The 11,932-nt window shown below is 42.8% G+C and overlaps 1 protein-coding gene across 1 annotated transcript; it reads left to right on the top strand.

The window, feature by feature from the left end:
- Positions 1–2,120: 2,120 nt before the first annotated feature.
- MARCKS (myristoylated alanine rich protein kinase C substrate) lies at positions 2,121–5,450 on the top strand. The gene is made up of 2 exons (XM_015822890.2): positions 2,121–2,340; positions 4,512–5,450. Exons 1-2 carry the CDS (start codon positions 2,239–2,241, stop codon positions 5,283–5,285), a joined length of 876 nt encoding a protein of 291 aa, XP_015678376.1. The 5' UTR covers positions 2,121–2,238; the 3' UTR covers positions 5,286–5,450.
- Positions 5,451–11,932: the final 6,482 nt, after the last annotated feature.

The raw sequence follows: 11,932 nt of genomic DNA, 5'->3' as shown, positions 1-11,932 counted from the left end.
TATAGAGGGTGAATAATTCATCGAATTGAAACAGTGGTGTTCCCTCCCCTTTCCAAAAGAGAAAAAAAATGAAGATGAGAATACAAGAGACGCGTTTTGCACGAATGGCTTTCCATCCGGAGATCCATATTCCCGGAGTAGAGAAAAACTGGAGAAAGGAATTGTATTTGAAAGAATACCGCGGGGGAGAAATGGCAATGAGGAAGGAAGGAGGAGTTTGATGTAAAAAAATAAAATAAAAATGCCTTGTGGTGTATTTTGCCCGCAAGAAATGAAATATTCCTTGACTGAGTGCCATCTTGCTAAAAATACTAGAATGTTGGCAGCACCGGGGAGGGGGGCTTGGGGTCTGTGCAACGGCAAACGCGTAAGTCTGCACTCATCACACAATGAAACGGGGGGGGGAGGAGATGAGAGAAAAAAATACATGCCATTAATCTTGAGTTCTTCACCTTCTCCCCCCCCCCACCCCACCCCACCAGCCCACCGGCTTCTTTAACGTTTCCGGGGGAATATATCTAATTCGCTCGACCCCCTTGGTATGTGCTTTGCAAGCAACGAGGCGAGAGAATTCCCCCCCCCCAACGACATTTCCTATGGCTCCACTGTAGTGATTTAAACCCAAGGGATAGAAGAAGCAACTCAGCAAGGATTAAGCAGTTAAGCGCATCTGCTCGCACTGGCAAAGGGTTGTGGGGAAATGAGAAACTCTTGATAGGATCCGGCTGCTTCTTGCTTAAGATGAGCCGCCCCTTTCTTTCGAAATCCAGAATCTTGGAATGGTCCTACAATACAAACACATCATGGCTCCGACAAGCAACATATAAAACGATTTAGATTTGAGCTCCATTGACTTTGGAAGCCTTTTCAGTTACACGTGGATGCTATTTAGGCACACAACGGAGAAACCGACATTCCTACGGTACTAACTTCCTCATCTTAAAAAAAAAAAGAAAGAAAAAAGAAAGGTTTCGCATTCTCGGCAGTTTCCAAAAAGATTGAAATCAGAACTAATCAGACAGCGAAATGTAATTAGAGCCGTAGGCTCCTCACATTTTTTTCCCCCACTACTCCGTATTGTTGGGGGAAGGGATTAAGCCTTCTACCGCCAAGGTAACAGCGGCAGCTGCTTTAAGCATTTTTCACATCTGGCCTACAGACCTCATAATTTTCAACTCGTGATCTCCCTTAGCGAAACGCGATCTACGTGGTTTAAATACCTTCCAAATTGGGAGAATTGAACAATTGCAACCAATTAAAGGGGGGAAAGGACCAACCCTCCCTATCTGTTGATATTTTTTTTTTCTGGAGAAGCTGGAGTGGGCAGGAGGGGGGGGGAGTAGAGGGGGTGGCAGCGGGGGCGAGAAAATGAAATCACAAACGCACACAAGTCAAACCATTGTCTCTAACTTAACAGGGGTGGGGAGGGGGAGAGACTCAAGACACCAAACAGAGGCTACCAGCCCTGCAAGTCAAAATCCTCCCTCCCCCTCCCCTTTATTTTTTTATTTTTTTTACGGAGCGTTTGGCAGGGGGCAGTAAACACCGTGTATCCTTCGATTTTTCTTTTTAGCAAGAAATCAGAGCACAAGTCTTAATGCCACTAATTTATTTATGTTCTTCGGAGTATTAATTATCAGTCCAAGGCCGAATTCAAATTATTGCAATCGCAGCTCCATTGTTCGCTCCAATTGGAGGCCCCGCCCTCTCTTTTGTCTGGCGGTGCGTTGATTGGTGGACGGCGGGTGGGGGCTGCCGTCAGTGCCTGGGAAGCCCATTCATCTGTGCACTTGGGCGTTGGACTCCGCATCTTATTAGCGACCAGGGAGATTTCTCCATTTTCCCCTTGTCTACAGTACGGCTACAAATCTGGGATTTTTTTTTTATTACTTCTTTTTTTTTTTTGTACTAAACTTGGGCTTCTGAGATTTTTGCTCGACTATTTTCCTGCATTTTTATCCCCCCTTTCTTCCTCTGCTGCTGCCTTTTTTTGACCTCTCCAGCTTTATTAAAAAAAAAGGAGTGCATATATTTAAACATATTCGGCTCTCTTCTCTTTTTCCCCCCTCCTCTTCCCCCACTGGTGTGTGTGTGGTGCGCGCGCGCGCGAGTGTGTGTGTGTGTGTGTGTATCGCTGCTCTTCAGGCTGCTGGTCGCCCAGCATTTATACGAACGAACCTACTGTTCTTTGTTTGCCTTCTTTTGGATCTGCCGAGTTTCTTTGTTGAATAAACCAGCATGGGTGCCCAGTTCTCTAAGAACGCTGCAAAAGGCGAAACTACTGCTGCTGAAAAACCCGGAGAAGCGGTAGCTGCATCTCCTTCCAAGGCGAATGGACAGGTAAGAAAAGGAGCGGCTGATATACATTGTTACTGGTTTCTGGGCTGAGTGCAATGTTTATTCTGCTTCCCCCTGTCTCTTCCAGGGAGGGGGGTACGTGGATGGCTTTTAAATTGATCACAACTCCCTCTTTAAAGCAAATAGCGGCTGTTTATGGGCACCGTGTTTATGTGGGATTTTATTTGGAACCAGTGTACGTGTAATGCAGTGGTAAAGGGGGACAATGCGAGATGCTTGCCTGCTGTATGGTGTCCTTTTCTTCCTAGCTCGTCTCCGCAGGAAGGCTTTACCACCACCTTCTTTTTTTGGGGGGGGGGGGGGGGGGGGCTTATATGTGCTTTGGTGGTTTGATTGCATGTGCTCTCCCGCGGTTTCCTGTACTTTAACAGGCTGTTACCCCCCATCCCCGCCTTTGGCGCCTAAGGGAGATCTTGTCGATCGTGTTAGGACTGCCGGAGATACCTGAAAGCAAGATCGAGGTTAGGGGCGCTGGAGAGTTGTCCGCGTTATAAGAGGAAGGGGCTGCCGTGCGTAAATTGTCCTTCTCCATCTTGCTGGCTGGCTTATCTCATAGCTTAAGCCGTGGGTAGTAGCCTCTCCTACTATTCCTTTCGCTGTAGCCAGTTTAACGCAGCTGCTCTTCTAAAATCCGGCGACTTTTAGGAGGAGAGTGCGGGGAGGCGTTGCGGTGTGTGTGAAATGTAAACTGGCGCCCTTCCTGGGCGGCTGGCCCGCGTGGGTCCCTCGCCGCGTCTCGGAAACCTGGGAAGGTGTTGCAATCCCCCCCCCGTATCCAGGCGCTTTGTGTTGTCCTTCCAGTGTGTCTAAAGGGGTATTGGACTTCTCCCACCCGTGCTGTCGGCCAGGGCCAGCTTGGCTGCGATATGCCCACCCTGGAGTCGCTCCAGAAAGAACCTTTTGAGGCGCGATTCAGCCCAAGAGCCAGACCGAGCAACAGATGTGATTGTGAGTGGTGGGCAGCGCGTCTGGCCTTGATGAAACCGAGGCGGAAAGGAGGGTTGCCCGTTTTCTGCTTTGGAACTGAGGAAGGTGATAGGAGAAAAGAAAGCGGGCTTGGGGGAAGAAGCGACGGGTAGGTCTAGCTTTGTTCGCTCATTGGAGCCGGTTCTGGCCGAGGCGCCAGCTCGCTCCTCCTCCGGCGTTGTTCCAGGGCTGTCCCACCGTCGGCCTAGAGGAGTACAAGGTGGAGCCACAGTGCCCTCTAGAGGCCGACGCCCGCTTGGTAGCGGCTTCGCGCCGTCGCGGAAGGGGAAGCGCGGACGAGGGCCGGGCGACGTGTCTGGAGAATGATGACGCGGGCTTCTTGCCGCGTAGCCCCCTTAAGAGAGAGGAGCGGGAGGAAAGGCGTGGGGGGCGTGGCTTGGCTGGCTTCTAAGGTGGCGTGTTCTCCCCTTTCCTCGCAGCCTCTGGCGACACGTCACGCCGCTCTCCTCCAAGAAAGCAAGCGGGAAGGTCCGTGGCAACGTGCTGCCACAGACGACGAATTTGGCTTGCTCTTGCTCTGCCTCTCTTGCTTAACAGCTTGTAATCCTTGGCTATTTGTTTCATTTTGTTTGATTGCTTGGGTGCCTTCGAGTGGATTTTGACTCCTGGTGACGGCATGGACAAGTCCCTGCATTTTTCTTGGTGGTTTTTTTTTGGGGGGGTGGGGGGAGTGGTTTACCATTGGCTTCTTCCTTGGGCAGAGAGAGAGAGAGCGACTGGCCCAAAGTCACCCAACTGGCTTTCTTCCCAAGGCAGGACTAGAACTCGCGGTCTCTGGTTTTTTTTAGCCTGGTGCCTTAACCACTAGAGCGAAGTGACAGGGCTCTAAGACTTGAGTTGCTCCCACTTTTGCTTTGGAGAAGTGGCCGGCAGTGTTGGTGCCTTCTGGATTGGAGTTTGCCTCCCAGAATTCCCCAGTGGGGAGAGCTTCTGGGACAGGGGTAGTCAACTTTGGCTCTTTTATGACTCGTGGACTTCAATTCCCAGAATTCCTGAGCCAGCTTAGCTGGCTCAGGAATTCTGGGAGTTGAAGTCCACGAGTCATAAAAGAGCCAAGGTTGAACTACCCCTGTTCTGGGAGATGAAGTCCAGTTGGAGAGGCTGTCTTGTGCTGGGTCTTAAGAGAGCGTGCCCCTCCAATAATGCAGTCATTTTTCCTCTTCCAGGAGAACGGCCATGTGAAGGTGAACGGCGATGCCTCCCCGGCAGCTGCAGAGGCTGTCAAGGAGGAAGTCCAAGCAAACGGCAGTGCGCCAGCGGAGGAGTCGGTCAAGGAAGAGCAGAGCCCATCCGAGGCTGCCTCCGAAAAGGAGACCGCCGAAGCGGAGAGCACAGAGCCCGCCTCGCCTGTCGAAGGGGAGTCCTCCTCCAAGACCGAGGAGGGAACAACCCCATCTTCCAGTAATGAGACCCCGAAAAAAAAAAAGAAGCGCTTTTCCTTCAAAAAGTCTTTTAAGCTAAGTGGCTTTTCTTTTAAAAAGAACAAAAAGGAGTCTGGGGAAGGAGCAGAGAACGAAGGTGCGGCTGCTTCGGAAGGCGGGAAAGCTGACGCCGCAGCGGCAGCTGACGCGGAGCCTGTGGGCAGCGAGGAGGCCAAGGCTTCCCAGGAGGCGTCGCCTTCAGCCCCGGCCGCTGGTGGCAGCACGGAGGACGCCAAAGAGGAGGCTGGGGGCTCCCAGGAAGCCCAGTTGGAAGAGACTGCCCCAGAGAAGCCTGCAGGAGAAGAAGCCAAGGCTGCTGAAGAGCAGAAGCCGGAGGAGAAACCGGAAGAGGCGCCAGCGGCTCAGGTCCCAAGTGCTACCACCGAAGCCACCTCAACTGAGCCAGAGGCAGCCAAAGCAGAGGAGCCGGTGGCAGCGGCGGCGGCAGCGGCAGCTCCTTCACAGGAAGCTGCCTCTGAGTCTAGTCCAGAAGCTCCACCCACCGAATCGGCAGAGTAAAACAAGGCAATGAAAAGAATGGCAATTTTGAGATGATTGAACTTTTCTTCCCCCCTGTTTGTTTGTTTGGAGTGGTGCCAGGTACTGGTTTTGGAGAACTTGTCTACAACCAGGGATTGATTTAAAAGATGTCTCTCTCTCTCTCTGTCTCTCTCTCTCTCTCTCTCTCTCTCTCTTTTTTTTTTTTTTTTTTTTGTTCTACCCACAGATCCCATCTAAATCATTCTGTTACCACCATTCCAACTCTGGTAGAGGAGAGACTAAAATTGCCTCCCTTTTGCCTTGCTCCTCTTTTTTTACATCAGTATTAATGTTTATTGCATACTTCGCATCTTTATTCAAAATGTAAACTTTATTTTTCTTTTGTCAGTCTATGGACATGCCCATATATGAAGGAGATGGAGGAGTCAATAAGGGATAGCAAATGAAGTGATAGGGGTCACAATGGGGAATTAGTGGTGCAGATAATTTGCCAAGAAAATGTGCCACAGGAAATAAGGGGTTTAGTCTTTTTTTAAAAAAAGAAAGTTATTACAATGTATTTTGTGAGGCAGATGTTCTATAAGGTTTACAACACTACAAGTCTTGATTAAGAAAGAAAAAAAATCCAATACTCAGATTTAAAAAAAAAAATCATAGTCTTAGGAAATTCATTTAAACCATAGGAACTTTCACTTATCTCATGTTAGCTGTACCAGTCAGTGATTAAGTAGAAATACAAGTTGTATAGGCTTTATTGTTTATTGCTGGTTTATGACCTTAATAAAGTGTAATTATGTATTACCAGCAGGGTGTTTTTAACTGTGACTATTGTATAAAACAAATCTTGATATCCAGAAGCACATTAAGTTTGCAACTTTTTGCCACCCTGCCCATTTTTTTTTTGTAAAATTGCAGTAATCTTGGACCTTTGAAAAAAACAAAACAAAAACCACACACTATTTTAAACTCAACCAAGCTGTGATAAGTGGAATGGTTACTGTTTATACTGTGGTATGTTTTTGATGACAGCAGACAATGCTTTCTTTTTCCAGTTGTCTTTGAAAATAAAAAGAAAAATTTTTCAGATGCAATGGTTTTTGTGTAGCATCATGTCTATCATGTTTTTTGTAAATACTGGAGAAGCTTTGACCAATTTGACTTAGAGATGGAATGTAACTTTGCTTACAAAATTGCTATTAAATTCCTGCTTAAGGTGTTCTAATTTTCTGTGAGCACACTAAAAGCGAAAAAATAAATGTGAATAAAATGTAGAATTTGGCTGTGTTTCTTTTTCTGGATACTCTTGATAGCTTAGTTGATTACTTGTATTGTTTAAATTTGTATAAAAAAGGCACTTGTTTGCCCCTTAACATTACTCTCAATTTCTGTAGTATAGATTGCATGGCCTCCTGGCCCTATTAAAACGTATATCTGGAGACAGAAGATCTTTAAGGCCTTCTAAATAGAGGTGTGGATTGGATTTTAAACTAGCCATGCCATTGTGGACACCCGATTGGCTAATACTGAGTTCTGGGGAGAAACTAGATTAAGAGACCAAACGTGTTTACAACATGTTTGCACCAGTTGACTTCAGCTAGAATGGGTATGTATGTAATCAAATCCTCAAGGATCGCCTTATAGTATACATGAGTTATTTCTTAGCTTGAGTTGACTTGACACTTTAGCTGTGGTTGTTTGGAATGTCTTGGGGCTGAACCTGAGTTTTCCAACAGGGACACCAGAATTCAGGTGTCAAGACAGCAAAAGGTCCAATCTTACATGCAAGTTCTTAACCATTTTCAACATTACTTCAGTGCCTAACTTTAACACAACCTGTCTGGAAGTTTGGGCTAGAGTAAAAAAAAAAAAGTGTTTGTTCTACCAAATGAATGAGCAATACTTTTTGTATATTACTCCCAACTATACATTAACAAAAATTGCTATATTTGTCTATAAAAGTCACTTGGTGCTTGCCTTTAACTGTTTAGATATTTGGGCTAATTTCCACCTTGCTGCTCAGGGCAAAACAAGGCCTTAATAAAACAGTAGTAGGCTTTTGTAAAAACAAATAATGGAGTATTAATGTTGTTGGAGGATGGAAATTGATTCAAAGAAGCATTGTTCCTAGGTTTATAGATGAAATTTAGTGTTAACATTTAACTTGCTTCCCTCTGTTTTTCAACTGTAACTTGCTTTAGAGGCAATTACACTTATTTTATGAGTGAGTGGCACGTTAGCACCTTGTTCCCTGAAAAACAAAATCTGGGCTGAATGAGGTTCAATGGATTCCATTCCGAATACATACTCTTACTCAGCTATTCATTTTTATTTTTATTTTGGCTTGTATATATACTCTGGTCACCCTGGTATTTCTCTGTAGTGTTAGAAATGTATTGACTATTATGCTTTAAATGGCCATGGGATGAAATAAATGGATGTAAAATCTTCCATACCAGTGTCATTTTTGGACTCCATCTGTGAGACACTTTCTAATCATAATTCTTGATAAGTGTTGATGTGGTTGTACACCTGATCTGTGACTCTTGGCCCATCATGTGTTTTTAAGTCATTAAAAAAAATAATAAAACTAGCTGTCATTTACACCTGCATACAGAGTGATTTAAATTGAATTATTTTTTTTATCCCTCCACCCAAGTTGTTTCAGCTGGGCCAAAGTAGGACACTGTAGATTGTGGGGTTGTGTGTGTCCTGAGGGATATTCCAAGGAGTCATCATTTGCTGCAACTGTGTAGAGGAACATCTAGGATTGGATTTGTCTATGTAGAATATAGCTCTTAGAGCTGAATGCAAGCTGCAATGTTTCTTTTTCTTAAAGATGCTTGTTGCTGTTGGGCCAAATTCTTATAATATACCCACCCCAAATTATACTAATTTGCTTTGCACTTTTTTCTTGCAAGGGTATAGATCAGAGGTGTCAAACTCGCAATGTCACGTGACATATCGCGACTTTTTTTGCCATTGCTGGCAATGGGATGGGTGCAGTTTCGCCATGACTGCATCCAGTTTGACACCCCTGATATAGATTAAGAGCATGCATAATACAGAAAGTAATTTATGCAAAGCCATGTAATGAATGCACTGCTTTATTTCCATCAGTACATCAAGCTCTCCAGTAGAAAGCAAAGTGTAAATCTAATAGAGTGGAGCTTTTAATTACACAATGAACGCAGAAGTTGGATAATTTGTCTTGGTATTGGAAACTGATTTTAATTTTGCCAGCTGCCTAGTAAGTCACCTAATGTTTTGGACTTGACCAATATGGCCAGTAGTGAAAGATTGGGAGGAAAGTAAGAATGCTAAGAAATACCATGTTGCCTCCAATTATTCAGGAAAGATTTGCTGCAAAGTCTACTAATCTTAACTCCATTTTAAAATATAAGGCTGCTACTTACTAGTACAACCATCCTCTTTTCATGATTTTCTGTAAGAAAAGTTTTAACACACTAAAATGAAAATCTCTGCAGCTTCTTAAAAATGAAGCACCAGTTAATATTTTTGGATAGAGCAGACCAATAGCAGATTCCTATGCTGTACACATGGCACATACTGTATGTGTATGCTTAAATGTGTTTGCAGATGAAAAATATACAGAATGTTTTAACAAAATAGAACTTTTGAGCACCATAACTTGAAACTATTTTCCTAATTTACTTGGAATAAAAATGTCAACATTAAGTATCAATAATACTTAAATATTAGTGAAATTTTAAGATCAGCTCTTAGCAACAATATAATCAAGGGCTGTATAAACACTCAAGATGGGAAATCCAGTTTGTGAAGATAGAAATAATGAGAAAAGTATTAGAAATCTCATAATCGTGAGCTAGATAGACTTTATCTATCTCTGAAAAGAAAACCATAAAGAGCTGGCTGTTTCCCCTGGCACTGAGCAAGATGGACGCATATTTTGTGAGAGGCATCCAAGAAAGTTAACTGAAGTGCTGGGGTTTTATTTTTATGTTGTTGTTTTTTCATTATGAGCTGTCCAGGCTTGTGTTCTAAGATGAGAAGCCATGCAAAACTTTTAAGTATAAATAGCCATCAAAAGCAATGATGATATATTGTAAATCAGTGGTCCCCAATTTTTTTTCATCATTACCCATAACCACAAACCACCTTTTTACCCAATGTGGTTAAAACATTTCAGGTAGATTAAAAGGTCCCTGTTGTGGTTGAGTAATGGGTTTGTGTGGCATCACTCAAAAGAAAAAAGCCCTTTTATCCAATTTTGGATAATTTACCCAGGTTTGGGAAGCAATGATTTAAGTTTATGCCACCTGGCTCCCAACAACTCTGGGTAGTTGATAATTAGAATATACAGTGACTAAGGCTGTCTGTGCCAACCATAAGTGATTATGAGAATTTCCGTGTATCGCTAAAAATTTAAAAAGATCTGATACTACATGCAGTATTTGGTAAATGGGATTTTGAAAGGATTTCCAAGACTTTAAGCTATTAGAAACACTGACATACACTTGTTCATTTTAGAAAATGCCCAGAATATATTAAAGGTTTCAATAGGTTGGTTCAAAATTGAAATATGATGAGTAAAGCATTTTGATAGTTTTTTAGTAACTTTTTTTTCTGATACATTGCAAATGATTGTTTTTGTATAACTTTTTCTGGAAAGAATATGTAGAGAAACTGCTGTATAACTCTAGTGATAGTTACTTTTGGATGACAAAATAACAATACTTGTATATAATTACAAAGGATAATGTAGAAATAAATTGTTAGTAATCAATGTAACTGAAATAATACAAGTAGTAAATATGAATTTGTTATCCACATGCCTCAGAATCCTTTAAGAGGTTTGTGTTTTAATATGGATATGTATTGACTCCATTTTAAGAATTATCTTGCTGCATATGCAGTTTGAACTGCATTTTTTTTTAAAAAACTATCTCTTAATCTAAAGAAATTTTCCAAGTCCTTGTTTGCTTGAAGAGAAAATGAATTAAAGCTAAAAGAAGAGGATTCAATAGAAATGGATTTTTAAAATGTCCTACCAGCACAAAAGACACCTGTATAAATCTTAATGTTGATACACACTTTCAGAAATCCTTGGAATTATATGGGCTACTGTTTTTGTTGGACCAAAGCCAGGGGTCTGCTTTTCTTCCATCCAGACCTTTGCTGAACTATTTTTATTTGTTCTTACTTTTGGATACTACAGACTGTTATTCAGAAACTCTCATCAATATCTGAGATCTTTGGCTGAGATCTTGATGGCTCTGAAGTGACTGTTTCACTGGTTGGAATGTATCTTACTTACTTATTATTAGTAGTACTATTATAATTCACTTGACATGATGAAGCTACAGAGACAATAGGAAGAAAGCAAGAGAAAGCAAATAGACTGACCCTGACTGGACACAGGTGAGGCCAAATTGGGAATCTCTTCTATAGGAAGGATCACAAAAGAGCTAATTTTTCCTATTGCTATTTTATCAGTTCAACATCATCTGGTGCAGTTATTCCAATGATGAATATTGTTTATTATCTATTGCCTTTGGAGGAAGCAAAAGATTCTGTTGGGATCTGTAGTGACATATAGTGAAAGTTAGGGAGTTTTAACCATGCTTATCAAAACAATCCCAGTGCAGGGAATAATGCAAGTTGAACAATGTGAAAATATCATAATGTCAAAAAAAGTAGTAAAAAGCATCCGTTGGCTCCCCATCTCCTATTGATGGCCTGAATTGAAAAGACTATTGTTTATGTCAAAACTGGTCCAGATCCTGTATTTTTCTCTTTTCCTCCCCATTCCTTTCATGTGATGTCTTTTAGATGCTGTGTCTGAAATTCTTCCTGTTTTAAATGGAGAAGTATGCAGACGTTTAACCCTTTTTGCTTCAACGGAACTGAAAAGTGGAAAGAATATAAGGATTCAGTCCTTTAATTTTGAGAGATTGATCCATAATTTGATGACGGTAGACAACTGTACAAGCATATCAGTCACTAGCAGACTGATATTATCTTTATGTGCAAATGCTTTAGAATTCCCTGACCCAACATGATGACCACATCACTCATTACAGTGTCCCTAACAGGAGTAGCCTTTTCATTCCAATAGGCCTCTGCTAAAATACACTTCAGCTTCTCTTTGCATTGGTATTATAGTCCTTCCAGGCTTGCTGTTAAAAAGAAGAAGGTAGAAATCACCTGTAATTTCCAGAAAATCAGTTAGAACAGTGGTTCTTAACCTTTTTAATGCCGCGACCCCAACCGGTCGTAAGTCGAGGACTAAACCAGTCATAAGTCGAGGACTAAACCGATCGTAAGTTGAGGACTACCCAACCGGTCATAAGTCGAGGACTTTCCCTGCCCGGGAGTGCCGCGCATGCGTGGTTCCGCCCCCTGCGCNAAAAAATGGCGGACAAAAAAAATGGCGGACAGCCTTGCTTGGCGACCCCCGTGAAATGGTCGATCGACCCCAAATGGGGTCCCGACCCACAGGTTGAGAACCACTGAGTTAGAAGAATTCAGTTTCATTGTACAACTTTAAAAAAAAAAAACCTTTCAGTGTTATGATCTTTAAAATGCCATTGGTAATTTACTCAAATCCAGCACAGCACTTGAAAGCAGATTGTGTTTCCCTTTGGATTAGAAAGCAGATCAGAGCTTTCTCTAAATATTAAACA

Source organism: Protobothrops mucrosquamatus, unplaced genomic scaffold (assembly GCF_001527695.2).
Source record: "Protobothrops mucrosquamatus isolate PMUCROS unplaced genomic scaffold, P.Mucros_1.0 scaffold1718, whole genome shotgun sequence".
NCBI lineage: Eukaryota > Metazoa > Chordata > Lepidosauria > Squamata > Viperidae > Protobothrops > Protobothrops mucrosquamatus.
Note: the sequence above shows the minus strand (reverse complement) of the source record. Positions and strands in the feature narration are given on the sequence as shown.